At 61.4% G+C, this 18860-nt stretch overlaps 2 protein-coding genes across 2 annotated transcripts in view; one reads left to right on the top strand and one right to left on the bottom strand.

Moving 5' to 3' along the window:
• Positions 1–9877, top strand: part of STAB1 (stabilin 1) — a 27324-nt gene extending 17447 nt beyond the window's left edge. The window contains exons 35-69 of the mRNA XM_046667821.1: positions 8–136; positions 314–370; positions 775–858; positions 1375–1570; positions 1680–1775; positions 1864–1909; positions 2001–2077; positions 2293–2418; positions 2603–2676; positions 2825–2899; positions 3153–3275; positions 3586–3633; positions 3854–3931; positions 4046–4192; positions 4641–4781; positions 4875–4934; positions 5328–5504; positions 5588–5674; positions 5775–5924; positions 6024–6080; positions 6169–6370; positions 6753–6902; positions 6990–7094; positions 7248–7355; positions 7438–7631; positions 7726–7870; positions 7950–8083; positions 8170–8335; positions 8419–8528; positions 8624–8743; positions 8829–8978; positions 9057–9161; positions 9249–9395; positions 9477–9593; positions 9673–9877. Coding sequence (XP_046523777.1) covers positions 8–136; positions 314–370; positions 775–858; positions 1375–1570; positions 1680–1775; positions 1864–1909; positions 2001–2077; positions 2293–2418; positions 2603–2676; positions 2825–2899; positions 3153–3275; positions 3586–3633; positions 3854–3931; positions 4046–4192; positions 4641–4781; positions 4875–4934; positions 5328–5504; positions 5588–5674; positions 5775–5924; positions 6024–6080; positions 6169–6370; positions 6753–6902; positions 6990–7094; positions 7248–7355; positions 7438–7631; positions 7726–7870; positions 7950–8083; positions 8170–8335; positions 8419–8528; positions 8624–8743; positions 8829–8978; positions 9057–9161; positions 9249–9395; positions 9477–9593; positions 9673–9729 — 4038 coding nt within the window. The 3' untranslated portion in view covers positions 9730–9877. The remainder of the gene's footprint in view (positions 1–7; positions 137–313; positions 371–774; positions 859–1374; positions 1571–1679; positions 1776–1863; positions 1910–2000; positions 2078–2292; positions 2419–2602; positions 2677–2824; positions 2900–3152; positions 3276–3585; positions 3634–3853; positions 3932–4045; positions 4193–4640; positions 4782–4874; positions 4935–5327; positions 5505–5587; positions 5675–5774; positions 5925–6023; positions 6081–6168; positions 6371–6752; positions 6903–6989; positions 7095–7247; positions 7356–7437; positions 7632–7725; positions 7871–7949; positions 8084–8169; positions 8336–8418; positions 8529–8623; positions 8744–8828; positions 8979–9056; positions 9162–9248; positions 9396–9476; positions 9594–9672) is intronic.
• NT5DC2 (5'-nucleotidase domain containing 2) lies at positions 9760–18860 on the bottom strand. The gene is made up of 14 exons (XM_046667830.1): positions 18560–18860; positions 14499–14683; positions 14242–14316; positions 13916–13971; positions 13687–13780; positions 13339–13467; positions 13167–13227; positions 12984–13086; positions 12762–12863; positions 12487–12568; positions 10568–10654; positions 10345–10485; positions 10197–10261; positions 9760–10113 (listed from the first exon to the last, which is right to left on the bottom strand). Exons 1-14 carry the CDS (start codon positions 18789–18791, stop codon positions 9852–9854), a joined length of 1674 nt encoding a protein of 557 aa, XP_046523786.1. The 5' UTR covers positions 18792–18860; the 3' UTR covers positions 9760–9851.

The following is an 18860-nucleotide window of genomic DNA, read 5'->3' as shown; positions in this document are numbered from 1 at the left end:
TCCCCAGCCTGAGGTGAACCATGTGCCACTGGAAGGCCCTTTGCTGGATGCCCCTGGTGGCTCACTGTTCGGCTTGTCAGGGGTCCTGACAGTGGGCTCAAGCCGCTGCCTGCACACCCACGCTGAGGCCCTGCGGGTGAGAAGCTGGGGACAGAGGATCACAGTCGGGCAGTTCAGAGCTGGGAGGTGCTGGCTGGGGGGTAGGGGCACTAGGTCAGGGCTGGAAGAGCTGTCAGCCTGCCCTAGAGGAAGGAAGGTGGGTTTGGGGGCCCCACCACAGGACCCCCTGATGCTCTGCCTTCCCAACCCCCAGGAGAAATGTATAAACTGCACCCGGAAATTCCGCTGCACTCAGGGCTTCAAGCTAGAGGTGAGCCCGGGCTTAGCACAACTCGGTCCCTGCTTTGCCTGCTCTCACTGCTGCCAAGCTGTCCAAGCCCCCGGGGCCCAGCTCTGCTCACCCAGGCCTGGGGAACTGGAACAGTGTGGGCTGCTCCACTGGCTGGGAGAGGCCAGGGGGCCTGGGCACAGGTCTGCCCAGAGGAGGCCTCACTTGGACTTGTGGCTGAGGCCGGTGACCCTGTGCCAGGCCTGATCCTGCCCACCCTCTGCTCGTCAGCTCTGTCTGTCTTGGTCCCTCCCTGATGCTTCTGTTCTCCTGTGTTTGTCCCTCTCACCCGCTGATACCTGTAGTTCGGCTCTCTACCCCTCCACTCACTGCCCTGCCCCTACTCAAGCCACTAGCTGAACCCTCCTGCCTGTCCTTGTTTCCAGGACACCCCCAAGAAGAGCTGTGTCTACCAATCTGGCTACTCCTTCTCCCAAGGCTGTTCCTACACATGCGCCAAGAAGATCCAGGTTTGCCCTGAAGCACCCTCCCAAGTCTTTGACCAGAGAGAAGGAGGTGGGAGCGGGGCCCAGGGGAGGAGCTTGGATTAGATTTCAAGGGCAGAGGCAGGCTGGGGCTAGGGTGAGGACAGTGAAGCAAGCCCCAGAGGAAGGGGAAGGGAGAGAGGTCCAGGTCAGAGAGGCCAGTGTTTGTCCCTGTGGCCATGAGCTCTGGGAGTGGGGATGGGGAGAGGGAGAAAGGGGCTCAGCCTGGAGCTGACACAATCAACCAAGCCCCAGGGGCAGCATCTGGGCCCAGCTCTGCCCCTCTCGATGGGATCCAGCACAGTCCTTCCCTGCTTGACTCTGTTTCCTCACCCCTGCCATGGGGAGGATTATAGAAGGTGGGCTCCATTTCCCTGGGTCCAACTTGCTTTGCGCTATGGCTTTGTGGCTCCAAGATGACCTCTGCCTGCCCCAACCTTCCCTTCCCCCTGACATCTGTCCTGGCCTGTGCCGGACCTCTCCTTGCACCCCTCCTTGCAGGTGCCTGATTGCTGCCCCGGCTTCTTTGGCACACTGTGTGAGCCGTGCCCGGGGGGTCTGGGAGGTGTGTGCTCAGGCCACGGGCAGTGCCAAGACAGGCTCCTGGGCAGTGGGGAGTGCCGCTGCCAAGAGGGTTTCCATGGGACAGCCTGTGAGATGTGTGAACTGGGCCGCTACGGGCCAAACTGCACTGGAGGTGAGGACTAGGGAGCAGGTAGGAATGTGGGCATCCTGGCAGCAGACACCCCAGCAGGAGCAGGACGAAAGCACTGGGTAACACCTGTCCTCCCTTGTCCCACTCCCAGTGTGTGACTGTGCCCATGGGCTGTGCCAGGAGGGGCTGCGCGGGGACGGAAGCTGTGTCTGTAGCGTGGGCTGGCAGGGCCTTCGCTGTGACCAGAGTGAGTGGCCCCAAGGGGGAAAGGCGGGTGACTCCTGAGGAGGTGGTTCCTGGGTCCAAATGACCAGAACCGTCCTCCTGCCCTCCAGAAATCACTGGCCTTCAGTGCCCGAAGAAGTGCGACCCCAATGCCAAGTGAGTGAGCTCAGCCTGGGGCAGGTGGGCAAGTGGGTGTGGGGACTGGGGCCTGGGCAAGCATAGGCTGAGCTGTTGCTGTCCATCCCAGCTGCGTACAGGACTCAGCTACAGCCCCAGCCTGCATCTGTGCCGCGGGATACTCGGGCAATGGCATCTACTGCTCAGGTCCAGCCATACCGATGCCCCGGGCCCCCCTGAAATTTTGGGGTGGCCTTCCCTGAAGAATTCTCTCCACTCCCCCTAGGTCCAGTCTCTATCCCTGTCCCATCTCAGGTCTCACTCCTCCCTCTGACCTTTTACTTTCTCATGTGCCCTCCTCCCCTGTCCCACTCTGTCCCTGTGCCTGCTCCTCACAACTCTCTGGGATCATCTACCCCTAGAGGTGGACCCTTGTGCCCATGATCATGGGGGCTGCTCTCCTCACGCCAACTGCACCAAGGTGGCACCTGGGCAGCGGACATGCACCTGTCAGGATGGCTACACTGGTGATGGGGAGCTGTGCCAAGGTGAGGCTGGGATCCCCAGCCTGAGTGTATGTGGGGCTAGGGGTCTGGCTTCAGTGACCTGAGTCAGACTAGGCAGGGACATGGGGACTGAGGTGCTGAGAGGGTGGGGGATGAGCACTTGAATGGACAGATGAATGCAGGAGCCACCTAGGGCCACTTCTCATCCTGGCGTCTCTTCTCTCAGAAGTTAACAGCTGTCTCGTCCACCATGGAGGCTGCCACCTGCATGCTGAATGTATCCCCACAGGCCCCCAGCAGGTCAGCACAACAGGGTTGACCCTGGGGCTGTGCCACCCCACCATAGGGTGGTGCCCCCTCAGACAAGGCCCGGGGAGGGGGTACTTCTCTTCAGGGCACTGGCCCGCTCATGGGTGCCAGCAGCCCCACTGATCAGGATTTGGGACAGGTCTCCTGCAGCTGCCGCGAGGGTTACAGTGGGGATGGCATCCGGACCTGTGAGCTCCTGGACCCCTGCTCCCAGGTCAGGCCCCCAGCCCTACCCCATTTCAGAGGAGGAGGGGACTGAGGCAGGAACCAGCCCTCCTCACCCCCAGCAGGGTCCTAAGGGCCTCTGAAGAGGGAGCCACCCTCCCCACAATCTCAGTTCTGACTGACCAGTAGGAAGCAGGGCTTTGGGGGTTGGACAGAGAACTTCACAGCCCCTTCCCCAGGGCTGGTTGGGGCAGAGGAGTCCTAGGAGCCTCTGATGCCTCTCTCTCCTGTCCCTGCCTCAGAATAATGGAGGCTGCAGCCCCTACGCCGTGTGCAAAAGCATAGGGGATGGCCAGAGGACATGCACCTGTGATGCAGCCCACACTGTGGGTGATGGCTTCAGCTGCCGTGCCCGAGTCGGCCTGGTAATGATGCCCATCCGACCCCTGACCCAACCTTGGCTACGCCCCAATGGGCCTGACCTATGATATTGGTTAAGATCCCATATTTGATCCTGATCCTAGCCCTGACCATGACCCTGAGCCTGACCTCTGACTCTACCTGGGCCTGACTCAGCTGTGATCCATGAAACTAATCCTGACCCCAGCTGAGACCTCCTTGGCTTTCCTTTCCTCATCTCTGCCTTGGCCAGACCTTGGGCCACAGGTGCTGGGACAGGCACCAGGGCCTCAATGGGGGCCACTCAAAATCTGAATGGATCCTTGCTCCCCCCAGGAGCTCCTTCGGGACAGGCATGCCTCATTCTTCAGCCTCCATCTCCTGGTGAGTGACCAGCTGGCCTCCACTTCCTCGGTGCAGCCTTCGCCTCTCTGATCTGCAGGTCCCTCCTGTCTCTGGGCCTACGTGTTCTCATTTGGTCAGGGATTGGCTGGTCTGGTCTCTCTGAGTCCCAGTCATTCCTGGAGGGTCCGTGGAAGCCCCAAGTTGGGAGTTGGTCCCAGGTTGCCCCTCTTCCATTCAAGCTGCTCCCCCATCCTCCCAGGAATACAAGGAGCTCAAGGGCAACGGGCCTTTCACAATCTTCGTGCCGCACGCAGATCTAATGACCAACCTGTCACAGGTAACGCAGCCCCCAGAGCAACGCTGGGGAGGAACGGACATTCCAGGGGGTGGGCACTGTGTGGAGAGAGGCGGCAGTCAGGGCCCCCCTCTACCCTCACGACTCCCACTCCAGGATGAGCTAGCCCGGATTCGCGCCCAGCGCCAGCTCGTGTTCCGCTACCACGTGGTCGGGTGCCGGCAGCTGCGGAGCCAGGAGCTACTAGAGGAGGGCTATGTCACCACGCTCTCGGGACACCCACTGCGCTTCAGCGAGAGGGAGGTGAGCTCAGGCCTCGCCCCCGGCTCGGCCTGGTCCCAGCACGGCTCTCCGCAGACCCAGGACTCAGCTACTTTCAAACCCCGCTCCTGCACGCCTGTGCTCGCCCCCACGCGTTAAGACCCTCTCACCTCCCCTGGGCCAGGGAGGGCTCTCATTGATGAGAGAGCTATGAGTTGGGCGCAGACTGCCCACTACCACGGGCATGTCCCCGGGCTCAGGACTTCTGAGCCTGGCCCTGTGCCGATGACGGCTCCCACCCGCCGGTCCGTGTCCAGCGCGGCTGCTGTCTCTCGGGAGGGAGGTGAGACCCCAGCCACCTTCCGCCCCAAGACTCGCCCAACCCAGGCTCCATCCCCGCCTCTGGCCCACCCACAGCTCCCGAGCACCCCACCAATCGGCTTCATTCAGCCCCAGGCCCCGCCCCCATGTGCCCCTGCCCCGCCCCCAGGGCAGCATATACATCAACGACTACGCGCGCGTGGTGAGCAGCGACCAGCAGGCGGTGAACGGTATCCTGCACTTCATCGACCGTGTCCTACTGCCGCCCGACGCGTTACACTGGGAGCCTGACGCTGCCCCAATCCCGCGGGTATGACATGGACACGGGCCTGGGGCCTGGAAGGCAGGCGGCTGGGATCCTTCCTCCTCACCTGACTCACTGCTCATAAGCGCCTTTCCCCAGAGAAACGTCACCGCCGCCGCCGAGAGCTTCGGTTACAAGATCTTCAGCAGCCTTGTGACGGTACTGCTCCCCTGTATGGGCCTATCACAATGGCATATGTGCACGTGTTAGCGTGTGTATGCTGGTGACTGTGCCTGTGTGTGCGACTGTGTGTCTGCTCCCCTGTCTGTGCTCACCCAGTCGTGTACAAACCTATCCCTTGTGTGAGTGAGCTCGTCTGTGTGCATAGGCCACATCTGCGTGCATGAGCCTCTCAATGTGAGCACTGAGGTGTGCTGAAGTGTGCCCACAAACCTGACAGCGGTCAAGGTGTGTGCAAATTTATCCCTGCATTTATGTCCATGTCTATCTGCCTGGGATGGCTACAGAGGAGTGTGGCTGCTGGGAAGGCTGCCTGGGTTCCTGGAGCCCCTTCCTGGTCTCTGACTGCCACACTCTGCTCTGTCCTGCCAGGTGGCTGGCCTCCTGCCCCTGCTTCAAGATGGGTCCCATAGGCCCCTCACAATGCTGTGGCCCACAGACTCTGCCCTGCGGGCTCTGCCACGTGATCAACAGGCCTGGCTGTACCATGAAGACCACCGGGACAAGCTGGCAGCCATTCTTCGGGGCCATGTGATCCGAAACGTCGAGGTGGGTGCACCCCAAGACCTTGGTCCCCACTGCCTGCCACCCAGTCTGCCTGCCCAGCTCCAATCGTGCCTCCATCTGCTCAGGCCTTGGCATCTGACCTGCCCAACTTGGGCCCACTCCGCACTATGCACGGGACCCCCATCTCCTTCTCCTGCAGCCGTGCCCGGCCGGTGAGTCTGGGGAGGCTTGAATGAGGGAGGCAGGGGCCCCAGCAGAGGGGGGCTGCAGTGCACCTGTGACTCCCATGTCCCCCACAACCTCTGCCTGCAGGGTGAGCTCATGGTAGGTGAGGATGATGCCCGCATCGTGCAGCGGCACCTGCCCTTTGAGGGTGGCCTGGCCTATGGCATTGACCAGCTGCTGGAGCCACCTGGCCTTGGTGCCCGCTGTGACCACTTTGAGACTCGGCCACTGCATCTGGTGAGGGGGCTGTAGGCCAGAAGTGGATGGGCAGGGGCCCAGGCCCGCCTGTCCTGTCCATCTACCTGACCTTGCTGTGCTGGCCTCCATTCCTTCCAGAAGATTTGCAGCATCTGCGGGCTGGAACCGCCCTGTCCTCAGGGCTCACAGGAGCAGGTAAGGGGCTGGGAGCTGGGTGGGGGTTTGGCCAGGGCCCGGGGCCCACCAAGTCAGGTTTTCTGCAGCCTGACCCCTCTTGGCCCAGGGCAGCCCTGAAGCCTGCTGGCGCTACTACTCCAAGTTCTGGATGTCCCCTCCTCTATACTCCTTGGCACTGCGTGGCATTTGGCCCCAGCCCAGCCTCTGGGGCCCGCCCCAAGGCCTGGGAAGGGGCTGCCATCGCAACTGTGTCACCACCACCTGGAAGCCCAGCTGCTGCCCTGGCCACTACGGCAGTGAGTGCCGAGGTGAGCGTCCTGAGGTTGCAGATGCTGAGGACTGGCTCCTCTGGCCCCCAAGATAGCCAAGGGCAGAGCTCTGGCCATTGTTCCTGAGACAGGGTGTTGGGGTGGTCAGAGGCTGGGGCAGGTCTGGGGTGAGTGAGTGCATTTTACCAGGAGGGAATTCTCTAAGAGGCAGAGTGAGTATGTAGATGGTGCTGGGGGTCTGGGTGTTCTCCAGGGCACGGTGGCTGAGGCTTCTCAGCAGCACAGGGACTTGGGTGGATTGCTGCTTCTGGAAGAGCCTCAGCTGCCACTGGGTGGAGGATGGACAGTGGGGCTAGGCTGGGGATGCACGTGTGTGTGTGGTCCCCTGGCCCCACCTCACTTCTCCCACTCCATCCTCTAGCTTGCCCTGGTGGCGCCAGCAGCCCCTGTAGTGACCATGGCGTGTGCATGGACGGCATGAGTGGCAGCGGGCAGTGCAGGTGCCGTTCGGGGTTTGCTGGCACAGCATGTGAACTCTGCGCCCCAGGAGCCTTTGGGCCCCACTGCCAAGGTGGGCTGTCCTGCCCCACCCTGCCCTGCTCCCTGATTCCCTTAGCCCCTGTGCCAACTCCGTCCTCCTGCCTGTTCCTCTCCTCAGCCTGCCGCTGCACCTCCCATGGCCGCTGTGACGAGGGCCTCGGGGGCTCTGGCTCCTGCTTCTGTGATGAAGGCTGGACTGGGTCACGCTGTGAAGTACAGCTGGGTGAGTGGCCCATGTGCCTGTGCCCACCCTGCATGCTTGTGTACACTTGCACACACCAAGTGGAGGCAGTGAGGGTGGGTGGGAGGGAGGCCGGAGGGGCGTCCAGGAGGGCGGCTACTAACCTAGATATGTGTTGTGGGCCCTGGGGGACAGAGCTGCAGCCCGTGTGTGCCCCACCCTGTGCACCCGAGGCCGTGTGCCGTGTGGGCAATAGCTGTGAGTGCGGCCTGGGCTATGAAGGGGACGGCCACACGTGCACAGGTGAGCAGGTGGGTGGGGAAGTGAGGTGGGAGGCCCTCCTCCCCTCTTGTCACTTGGTCCAACCCCTTCCTCCCTTTCCCAGTGGCAGATCTCTGCCAGGATGGGCATGGCGGCTGCAGTGAGCATGCCAACTGCAGCCAGGTTGGCACAGTTGTCACCTGCACTTGCCTGCCCGACTATGAGGGTGATGGCTGGAGCTGCCGGGCCCGTGACCCCTGTGCAGATGGCCACCGCGGGGGCTGCAGTGAACACGCAGACTGCCTGAACACCGGCCCGGTGAGCAGGCAGGGAGCCAAGCAGCTAGCTGGGGAGGCGCCACAGAGCATCTCCCCCAGTCCCTGAAGGGCACCCACCTGCTCTCTCCCCGCAGAACACACGGCGCTGTGTGTGCCATGCTGGCTATGTGGGTGATGGGCTGCAGTGTCTGGAGGAGCCTGAGCCGCCTGTGGACCGCTGCCTGGGCCAGCCACCACCCTGTCACGTGGACGCTGTGTGCACTGACCTGCACTTCCAGGGTGTGCTTCCCTGCCTGTTCCCAGTGCCCCTGCTTTACCTCAGGGACTGCTGGCTGACCCTGCATCCCTCCTTCTGCAGAGAAACGGGCTGGTGTCTTCCACCTCCAGGCCACCAGCGGCCCTTATGGTCTGAACTTCTCAGAGGCTGAGGCGGCATGTGGGGCCCAGGGAGCTGTCCTTGCTTCTCTGCCTCAGCTCTCTGCTGCCCAGCAGGTGAGTAGGGCCCAAGAGTCTGGGCCAAGCCTATGGATGTCCCTTGATTGGGCCTGGAGTCTTAACATCCCCTTCTGCCCCTACAGCTGGGCTTCCACCTGTGCCTCGTGGGCTGGCTGGCCAATGGCTCAGCTGCCCACCCCGTCGTCTTCCCTGCGGCAGACTGTGGTGATGGTCAGGTGGGCGTGGTCAGCCTGGGCACCCGGGGGAACCTGTCAGAGCGCTGGGATGCCTACTGCTATCGAGAGCAAGGTGCAACCACCCCACCACACCCCACCCCTTGGCTCTGCCCCTTCCCACCGATCCACCAACCCACTGACCTACCTTTCCCACAGACGTGGCCTGCCAATGCCGTGATGGCTTTGTGGGTGATGGGACCAGCGTGTGCAATGGGAAGCTGCTTGATGTCCTGGCCACCACTGCCAACTTCTCCACCTTCTACGGGGTGTGCTGGGGTATAACCTCAGGGCTGGGGGTGAGGGGTAGCTGGGATCCCTGGGAAGGGAGCCTGCCCACAGTGCTGTCTCCCTACCCTCCCAGATGCTGCTGGGCTATGCCAATGCCACCCCGCGGGGTCTTGACTTCCTGGACTTCTTGGATGATGAGCTCACCTATAAGACACTCTTCGTCCCTGTCAATGAAGGCTTTGTGGACAACATGGTAACTAGCAGGGGGCATGGGCAGACCAGAGCCAACTCTGCTCCCTCTGGCTGGCCCAAGCCAACAGGCCTTGCTTTGCCTATAGACACTGAGTGGCCCAGACCTGGAGCTCCATGCCTCCAATACCACCTTCCTGAGCACCAATGCCAGCCAGGGTACCATGCTCCCCGCCCACTCAGGCCTCAGCCTTGTCATCAGTGACGTGGGTCCTGACAACAGTACTTGGGTCCCTGTGGTGAGTCTGGCCGCTGCCCCTCACCTGCTGGCCACAGCCCTCACTCACCTACTGAGCCTGACTCTGGTCTTCCTACAGGCCCCAGGGGCAGTTGTGGTTAGCCGTGTCATCGTGTGGGACATCATGGCCTTTAATGGCATCATCCATGCTCTGGCCAGCCCCCTCCTGGCACCCCCCCAGCCAGTGAGTTGGTGGTGGGTTGGGGGGAGGTGGTCAGGCAGAGCTGCAAGGATGGCTCTGGCCAGGTCCTTGATGCTCTCCTTGTTTCAGCACGCAGTTGTGGCACCTGAGGCCCCATCTGTGGCAGTAGGTGCAGGGGCTGTGGTAGCCACTGGAGCACTGCTGGGCCTGGTGGCGGGAGCCCTTTACCTCCGTGCCCGAGGGAAGGCCACAGGCTTTGGCTTCTCTGCCTTCCAGGTAGGGTTGGGCTGGGGGTTGGTGGGGGTCTAGGTCCACCGATCTTGCTCGAGGCCCCTTACAACTTACCTCTCTTCTCAGGCGGAAGATGATGCTGATGATGACTTCTCCCCATGGCAGGAAGGGGCCAGCCCAACCCTGGTCTCTGTCCCCAACCCGGTTTTTGGTAGCCACGATGCCTTTTGTGAGCCCTTTGACGTGAGTGTGGGAGGCAGGGGGATGGGGAAGTGGGCCCAGGGCCTGGTCTTGGCCCAGCCACAAACGGTCCTCTCCCCAGGACTCGCTCCTGGAGGAGGACTTCCCTGACACTCAGAGGATCCTCGCAGTCAAGTGACACGGATTGGGCTGAAGCAGAGGCACAAGGAGGAGGGAGTCCACTTTTATTGCTTGTCTGGACAGAGGCCCCAAGTGGGCGGGGCAAAGGGGCCGGAGCCTATTCGGACAATAAAGGTGCCCTCAGCGGATGTGGGCCATGTCGCCGAGGAAGGGTGTCTTCATGCAGCCGGTGCAAAGCTGGTCCATCCAGAGAGGCGCCTCGTGCTGCAGGGGCGTGCGCCGCGGGTAGAAGGTGAAGTCCACGCGGTAGTTGAGCAGGCAGCTGAGGGAGGCCATGTAGAGGTCGGAGAAGCGCACGAGGCGCCGTGAGAAGTAGGTGGGGTTGTGGAATGTGCGGAAGATGCTCCCAAACTGAGCGTTGAACAGGGCTTTGGTAATGCACCTGGGGAGGGAGACAAGGGGCACTCGAGGCGGGGGACAGGAGGGGGCTGGCCGGGACTCCTGCCCCGGCCCCACCCCGCTCACCTCAGCTCCTGCCGCTCCTTCATCCAGGCAGCCAGCACCTGCCTCGACTCGGCGTCCTGGTAGGTCTGGGGGGACAAGGTGTGCGCTGGGTATGTGTGCCCAGGTGGCAGCCTGGCTCCTCCCCGGGAGGTCCCCGCCACCTCCGCACCTGCATGCGCTCCAGCAGCCCCGTGAGAGCCTGCTGCCACGTTAGCGAGTGCATGTACTGCTCTGTGTTGATGATGCGGATCTCACGCTCCAGCTCAGGGATGATGGCACCTGTGCGCCAGCCGTGCCGCAGCATGAGATCCTGGTGGGCGGAGTGGAGAACAGGGTTCAGAGCCAGCTAGGAGGGCTCCCTCCCTCCTGTGGCCCAGGCTTTCCCCCCTCACCGCCAGGTCACTGTACAGGTGGTCTCCGAAGTAGAGCACGCGGGGGCCACGCCATTCCGTCAGGCGCAAGAAGTCAAACAGGTTTCCCTGGGGAGAAGTGGGGGACACTGCTGAGCCCAGTGTGCCGAGGTGGCTCCCACGGGGCTGCCAGAACTACTCCTTGTTCTCCACCAGTCCTCCCAAATCCCCAAAGGCCACAAGCCCCTCCAGCCGGATGCCGGGCTGCCCTTTCCTGTGGCCTTGCTGTCCCCTCTGAGCTCTGGCGCTCGCCACCTCCCCCCCACACTCAGGAAGGGGGTCTGCCTGCTGCAGGAAGGTCTCCTGTAGGCCTGGCATGGTGCCCTGTGCCTCCAGGGCCTCCCCTCCTTGTGGCCCTGAGTCTTCTCTTTGTGGGAAGCAGATTGCAGCAGCAACCGTGGCCCTGACGTCCTTCCCGGCCTCCCAGCCTGAGCCCAGAGGGATCCAGCAGACCACTGGCAGACCTCACTGGGAGGCTGTCTGCCCCTCCTGCTCCAAAGCTGGAGAAAAGAATAAAACTCTCAGCCAGGCTCAAAGACAACAGAGGAAGCTCACAGGGGAGTAGAAATGGGGGGCAGGAAGTGCAGCAGCTGCTGGGGCAGAAGCCCACACCCCAGAAATGAGAAGAATTTACACCCTGCAAAAAGGAGTTACTAGAGGCAGTCTGTGCTTGTAAGAGGCCCAGGAATATGAAAGCCCTGGGGCAACAGGTAGTTGTGAAAGACTTAATTGTTGAAATAAGCTCAAGTGAAGAGGCTGAGGAGCAGGAGAGCCCTCTGAAGAGGGAGGTATGAGTGGGCAGAGGGCTGAGGATGTGCCTGAACCAAGAGGAAGAATCTTGAGGTGCAGGTGCTGAGTTAGGCAGGATGGACCTGAGGTTCCAGCAACAGGAGACAGAGAGGAAGGGAGAGCGAGCAGAGAAAGATGAGAATGAAGTAGGATCCAACACACACACACACAATGAAATTTCAGAACATCAGGCATAAAGAAAAGTCTAAAAGCTGCCAAGGAAGAAAAAGTCACATGTTCCCCACCCCGCTCAGGCTCAGCCAAAGTGCCAAGACAAAGGAGAGCGCTGCCCTCAGAGCCAGGGGAAGAGCCTATGCTTGAGGGGGCCGTGGAGAGATGGGGGCCAGCAGGCTGGGAGGACTGCCTGCAGGCCAGGCCTCAGCATTGGGCACCCCAAGGCTGCTTCCTGTCCCTGTGGCTGTACTCCTGGTCCAACTGCTGGCTTTCTCCCTCCCCCAGCCTCTGGAACCCCCACTCCCAAAAGCTCAGCTCAGCCAGGATTTCCGCATTTCATCCAGAGCCAAATGCCTTAATCTCCTCCTGCTCAACGCCCCCACCCCTGGCCCAGCACCAGCTCCCTTCTCATCTTTCTAGCCAGCCAGGAAAGGGGGTCTCCCCAGAGGCCTCTGAGTCACCCCCACCAGTCCAGCGCTTGTCCCAGCCAGGCTTGTCTGGCTGCAGCAGAGTGCTCAGCCCAAGTAATAACAGTGCCATTTATCGGGCACGCAGCAAATGCCCAGCCAATCTAAGGGTTCTACATCACAACTTGAGTATTATACCTCTTCTACAGATGAAGAAAGCAAGGTGTAGAGAGGCCAAGTGACTCGGCCAGGCTCCCTCTGATACTGAGTAGTGGAGCTGGAATTCAAATACAGGCAGCCTGACCCAGAGGCCAAGCCCTCGAAAATGCTCAGGCGTGTGCCCTGAGAGCCATTTCTCGGTGGCCCCTGGACGTAGGGCCATGGTGTGAGGGGACAGACCCACAGCAGATGTGTGGTGGCTGGTCAGGGCCCAGGAGACCATGCCACAGCCCCCTCTACAGCCTGGGAATTGGTTAGGCCCTGTGGCCCCAATCAGGTGCTACTCCCACCTAGATGGCAGATGGCCCTCACCTGCCGATAGATCTTGCCCTTTTCCAGGCTGGTGATACGGTCCCACTGGAGAGAGCCCTTCTCATCAAGTTTTCTGAAAGGCCTAGGGTCGGGGTAAAGGGCTTGATTTCCAGTCTGGCAGGGCCACATGCCAGGCACCTCCCCACTCCGCAAAGGCCCACCTGCTCATGTGGGCCACAAGGCAGCAAGGGGACTGTGCCCACCCCAAGCACACCGGGCAGTGAGCAAAGGCCAGTCCCCACTCCCTGGCCCCATCACCCCTGCCAAGCCCATACTTGCGCCGGTCGGTAAAGAAGCTGGGCTTGTCTGCCTGGACGATGACCACGTCAAAGAGTTGGCGCCAGTCGGGACCCACCATGTGCCGCATCCCCTTGTCCCTGGGCAGAGGTGGGGCAGAGGTGGGACAGGCGGCAGGTGGTCTGAGGGAGGCTCCCAGCCTGCCTACCTCCTGCCCAGCCCTGTCCTGCTCCCTCTTCCCACAGCAGGGTGGGACTCACACAAAGCTGAAAGGACTGTTGGTGATGAGGAACAGCTGTTTCCCATGGGCCACCAGGCGGCTCAGGACGGCGAATGTCTCATCCCCTCTCAGGATATACTTCTCTAACAGGGGGAGATGGGTCTGTGAGGGCCAGCACTGCCCCCTGTGCTGGCAGGCTGCAGCAGCTCCGGTCCAACCTTACCCATGTCCTGCTCGATCCACTGGTACATGAGGCCTTTTACGTGCACATCTCGAATGGCATCCTAGGGGCAGTGGAGGGATGGTGAGGGTGCAATGGGGCCCAGGAGGGCCTGCCCTGCTGTGGTTGGACTTCACCTTCCCTGCCACTGGAAAGGCAGGCCCAGTGTCCTCACCGTCACATCCTTGTAGAGGTGCGCTTGGTCAAACTCCAGGCTGTGGCCCAGGAAGTAGTCCACCACGCAGGACAGCAGTGCCATCTCCGGCAGTGAGAAGATGTCCATGAACTGCTTGATGGAGGGACCCTGGGGAGGAGGCCACTGCCTCAGCAACCCCTCCAGCCCCACCCCACCCCCAGTCCTGGAGACCAGGGGCTCCAAGTCTGCCTTGGATCACTGGTGGAGGGGTGCAGCCTGTGGGTCAAGACTGGCTCACTGGGAGGTGGACACCACCTGCCAGGGAGGCAGCACCCACAGTGAGATCACTGAGCTGGCTGCCCTGGGAGTGGCAGATGGAGTAAGTACCTTGCCATAGAAGCCGCTCATCTGGTACAGTGGGATGTGCTGGGTGCCCCCGTACAGGTCAATCACCTCCTCGTCCGGCACAGGCTGCAGGCCCCTGGGTGGTGCACAAATGTCATCAGTCCGGAGTGGTCCTGAGCCCAGGCCCCAGCATAGGGTGGGGAATGGTGGGGGGAGGCAGGAGGGTATGATCTGGAGTAGCTGGCGGGGGCAGGGCAGAGTCAGTACCGACCTGTAGGCCGTCCCCAGCTGCACATAATGGAAAGCGTCAATCTTCATCAGAAGGCTCTGGGGGCACCAGGGGAGTGGGATGGGTGGTGAGGAAGGAGTCTGCCATTGGCCCTGAGCCAGCCTCTTCCAGCCCCAATGCTGAAGCCCCAGTTGGATGGAACCAAGGGGATCATGTGCATACCAAGAAGCAGCTACAGCTTGGAGGCCAAGGGGTTAGACAGATGAGGAGACCCCCCCCACCACCATAGGAGACGAGGGGCTAAGGAAGTAGCCCCGATATACAGCCAGTCAGAGGGGCCAGGGAGAGTCAGTGGGCTAGCCACTTACCTTCTGAATGTCGTAGTGGAGGCCACGGATGGCAAAGCTGGGGTTGTAGTCATACTTCCGAATCCCCTCTGGGTACTGTCGAGGGAAAGCAGGCCAGGCCTGAGCCAGTGGCACTGCCAGACTTGCTGGCTGGGTGGCGACCTCAGGGGATCAACTTAGCCACCTGCCCAGGGGAGCCACATAACTCAGCCTGGGGTCAGGCCAAGCTGGGCACTGCAGGCCTCCAGGGCCTGGGCCCCCTGCCTGGCTAGCCTCACCTTGTAGTGCTCAATCAGGATGTCACGGGCGGCACTGAAGATCTCTGGGTGCAGTGCGTCTGCATACTGGGCCAGTGTGTAGTCATAGTCGAAGCCATAGACCTCGACATCACGCAGGCTGATCTCGTTGTTGGCGTAGATGGCTGCTGGGTTCAGGAGGCTGCAGACCTCAGGGGGAAGGAGATCTAGGGGGAGGAGATCCAAGTATGATGAGGACAATGACGTCCTCACGGCAACAGCAAATGGTTACTGAGCACTTTCAAGGTGCCTAGCTCTGGGAGCCTCACGAAAAACCCCAGGATGGGTACTCTTAGCTCAGTGCTGCAGATGGTCAAACTGAGGCTCAGAGAGAAGTCACTTGCCCAGGGTCACATGGTTGGGGTAAGGCAGAGCAGACAATGGGCCAAGATCAGAGCTGGAGCTTCTACCTGTGGGTCCTGGGTTATACCATCACTGGCAGCCCACCAGGTGCAGAGAGCCCAGGCCTCCTCCAGGCTCTCATAAGCCCCATCGGAGACATGGCTATGCCCCGACCCTTTCTACCTTGCCTGAAGCTGGGGGTTGGGACTTAGAATGAACATTATCGGCAGTGAGAGGGGTGTGGTACTGGGTAGTCCCTCTGCTGCTCAGGCCCCCAGCTCTGAGCACCTGTCACAGCCTGTGGAGCAAAGCCCCTCTAATCGGATTTCAGCTGCCTGCCAGCCTGTATAATGACATTTGCTGCCTCTAGCCAGGGAACATTGCTAATTACGACAGGCTGGACAACAGGCAGGATGAGTGGCGGGACCTGCGATGTCATGTTCTGGGTCGTTACCTAGACTGCTCCCTAGAAGAAGCCACCTCAAGCCCCTGGCTGCTCCTGAGAGGCCCAGTGGGACACTGTGCAGAGTGGGCTCTGGGGTCCCAGGGAGGCGGATGAGGCTGAGGGGTCCCAGGCTCACCTGCCTTGGTTTCCTCATCTGTAGAGTGGGAGAGGTGGATGGGGAAAGGACACGGGCTTTGAGGTCAAGAGACCTGACAACCCTCCCTCTTATGACTGTGACCTCAGGGAGGTCACCTCACCTTTTGGGCCTGTTTCCTTATCTCTAAAGGCAGAAGAAAAACTGTACCAACCTATAGAATTACTAAGAGGGTCGTATACAACATGCTCTGTGCAGCATTCCTGCTCTGCACTCATGGCAAACGTAGGATTAAATGGGCAATGCACCTCTGGAGCCCACCTCCCCGGTCTGGATTTCCCTGCCTCACTCAAGGCGCAGGGGTTGCAGGGAGAGAGGGGAGCAGGCAGAACTAGGTGCACAGGGCACTGCCCTGCAGGGGCTCCAGCTGGCCCTGTTCCTGAGACCTCTAGCCTGCGGCTAAGGCCCAAACAGTCCCAGCCTCCACAAATTCCTGTCTCAGCCACAACCAGTTCTGACCTCGAAGCAGAAGCCCTTGACCATGCAGCACGGCCGGTAGCTGCCTGTGCTCAGAGGCAGACACTTGCTGATGAGATCCCACGCTCCTAGTATTAGCCTCGGAGGCCCCTTTGGAACACGGGCTCCTCCCCTACCCCCTTTCCTTTGGAGCCAAGTGCAGGGTGTGGGTGTGGGAACAGGTGTGGCTGGTTTCTGTGAGCCCCAGGCCAACCTAGGCATGGCACAGAGCAGCTGCTTCACAGACTCGTGGGTGCGAACAGAATACTCCTCACTGCGATGCATGTGAGACACAGCCGACTTTGGCTCTCTAGGGAGCTGCTTTTGAGATGCCCCTCATCTGGTGTCACTAGGACCCTGGGCCTTGCCCTCCCCATGGTCCTGAGTTCCTGGGCACCAACTGTGATTCTTGATACGATGTCCAGTAGCCTCCCAAGGAGGGGAAGGGCCTGCTTGGCAGTGCAGCCCCTTCACTGGCACAGAGTTACGGCCAAGTCCAAGCTTTTTCCTCTGCCCTTGAGGATGTTCCCAGGAATGGACAATTCTCCCAGGAACAAAGCAGGATGAGGAAGCAGCCCACAGGGCTTGGCCTCCTAACCTGATTTCTGCACTGAGAAAACCATAGCTCTGGGGGGCCACAAGGTTCCACTCCCTTCCACAGGGCTTGGTGGTACACAGGGCCAGGTGAGCAGGATGTGCCCCCACCTGCACTGGCCTCCCGAGTTCACTGGTCTCACTGTCCAGCCCCCACCCTTCTTTCTCCTCCTTGGTCCCCAGTTCCCACGCCTGCCTGAGGTTCCAGGATCCAGGGGCAACTCCTCCCATGGCAGCCATGAGACTCATTGTGGGGCCATCCCCCCAGCTGCTGCTAGGTGCACTTGCTGGGTGCCTTAAAGCCTCAAGTTGTTCAATCCTCACTTCAATCCTGTGAGGTAGCTACACTTATTCCTCCATTATCTAGAGAAAGGAACTGGGGCTCAGGGAGGTGAAGTCACTTGTTCCAAACTATCCTGCAGTAGGCAATGAGGTTGAGATTAAGGCCTGCCTTAATCACTCAGCCCCTTGGTCTAGCCTTCCAGTGTCACCGTAGTGAAGCAGGGGCGGGGAGGGGCTGGCCTCGGGGCAAAGTTCTGCCCACAGGCATCAGCCCAATGCACACCTTGGCTCCCAGAATCTCCCCCAGAAAACCCAACCAGAAGGGGAGAGTGAGGACCCAGGTGTACAAGGCTGGTTTATCCTAGTGCTCACCATGGCATCTTGGAAATGACCTTGCCCCTTTCACATCAAGAGGAGCTGGGGGGGGGGGGGGTGTCTCTGTGAAGATCTGAAAATCTGGGTGAGACCTGAGTGACAAAGCCCAAGAGACCTCCCTATGTCCCACACCTCCAGGCGGGCTTCTCAGGCTGCTCTACAGAGGGTGGTCTCCAGGCCCAGAGCAAAGACATCTCCTTGAACAGCATCCCAGGCCTACCCCTTCCACTGAGGGTGGGCTCCTGACAGAGGCCCAAGGGCTCCCAAACCACCATTCCTCAGGGGTCTTAACTCTTCTGCCTTTAGCTTCTCAAGAGATAGTCCCATCCACCCATCACTCTCAGGTCCCCACACAGCTGGAGTGGAAGCCCCCATTCAGCCAGTTGGAATCTTCCAGACAGGGCGACTCTGTCCTATCAGACAATGAAAGATGGTGTCACACCAGGGGGCTCCTGCGGAAGCTCCCCTGCCCCTTCTTGGGCGTGGTCCTTTCTGAGTCATCACACACCACCCTGTGTGTGAGGGGTCCCAGGATTGTGTTTTATGCCATAAGACAGAGGGTCCGAGAGGGTGAGGCTGGCTGAGCACTGCTCAGCTGCTCAGCGATAGGGCCAAGACCCAAAGGGCATCTGTCTGCTGCAGAGGCAGGGCCCCACGAGACCGCGGACACACATGGAGCACCCTCAGCTCTCCGGCTTCACCAGGACACTCCAGCTTGCCCTGTCTGAGAGGAGGCCTCAGGCCTCATCAGCCCATTTTACGGGAGAGGAGGACAGAGGAGGTTAAGTGCCCTGGCCAAGGATGTAGCGGCCCTTCTGGATTCCAAGGAACTGGGGCGACTTTGTCTCGCTTCTCCAACCAACACCTTCCTCTCCTGGGCTGAGAGCGCTCTGGAGCTCGAGGGCGTAATCTAGAGGTGTCGGAAAAGTCTAGTCGACGTCCACTGAGGTCGGGCAGTCCCTAGGAACCCGTTCCGGCCAGCGCCGCCGGCGGGCTTTGCCCCCGGTACTCCCGCCCCAACTGAGGGCTCCTGAGAGAACAAGCGGTTGGGGCCGCTTCCGCCGCGGCGGAAAAACGAGCAAAGACGGCAGAGGCCCCAGTTCCGGCGGCTGCTTCAGGAACCCCGAGCTCCTGCAGACGGAGCCGCGAGCAAACCTCCCGCCCGCCCACCAGAGGCCCCGGGACGACCCGCTGGAGCCTCTCGCGAAAAGCCGCCCAGGCTTCGGGCCCCGGAGCCTCGGCGAGCCGCCCCGGGGCGCTTCCCCCGAAGAGCGGCGCCCGGGACGGCCTGGGGGGCGGTGCCCTGGCGCTCCGTCCGTCTGTCCGTCGGCGGGCGCGCCTCTGCCACCGCGCGGGATACTCGCCCCGGGGCTCATCCCACTCCGGCTCACCCACCGTGCACCAGCCTCCGCATGTCCTGGTAACGAGCCCACAGGTGCGCGCTGAGCTCGGCGCCGCCGGTGGGCGCTGGGGCGGGCGCGGAGCGCGGAGCGCCCGGGCAGTGGGCACCGGGGCCTGGGGGGCCGCAGCCAGGACAGGAGGGCGAGGACGAGGCAGCTCGCGGCCCGCCCTGGCCTCCGCACGGCAGCCAGCGCCGAGCGGCCGCCCGCAGCCCTGCACCCGCCATGCCCGCTGCGCGCCGCCCGCGCAGCCCTCGGCCCCGTAGGCCACTCCGCTGCCCTCCTCCTGTGCGCCC

Source organism: Equus quagga, chromosome 1 (genome assembly GCF_021613505.1).
Source record: "Equus quagga isolate Etosha38 chromosome 1, UCLA_HA_Equagga_1.0, whole genome shotgun sequence".
NCBI classification, from domain to species: Eukaryota; Metazoa; Chordata; class Mammalia; order Perissodactyla; family Equidae; genus Equus; species Equus quagga.
Note: the sequence above shows the minus strand (reverse complement) of the source record. Positions and strands in the feature narration are given on the sequence as shown.

Coding starts and splice junctions, on each gene's coding strand:
- NT5DC2 (XM_046667830.1), bottom strand. CDS start 18,791: ATGGCGGGTGCAGGGCTGCGGGCGGCCGCTCGGCGCTGGCTGCCGTGC. Junction 13,468..13,686: donor TGAGCGGCTTCTATGGCAAG/GTACTTACTCCA, acceptor CCTCCTCCCCAG/GGTCCCTCCATCAAGCAGTT. Junction 10,114..10,196: donor AAGGAGCGGCAGGAGCTGAG/GTGAGCGGGGTG, acceptor CTCCCTCCCCAG/GTGCATTACCAAAGCCCTGT.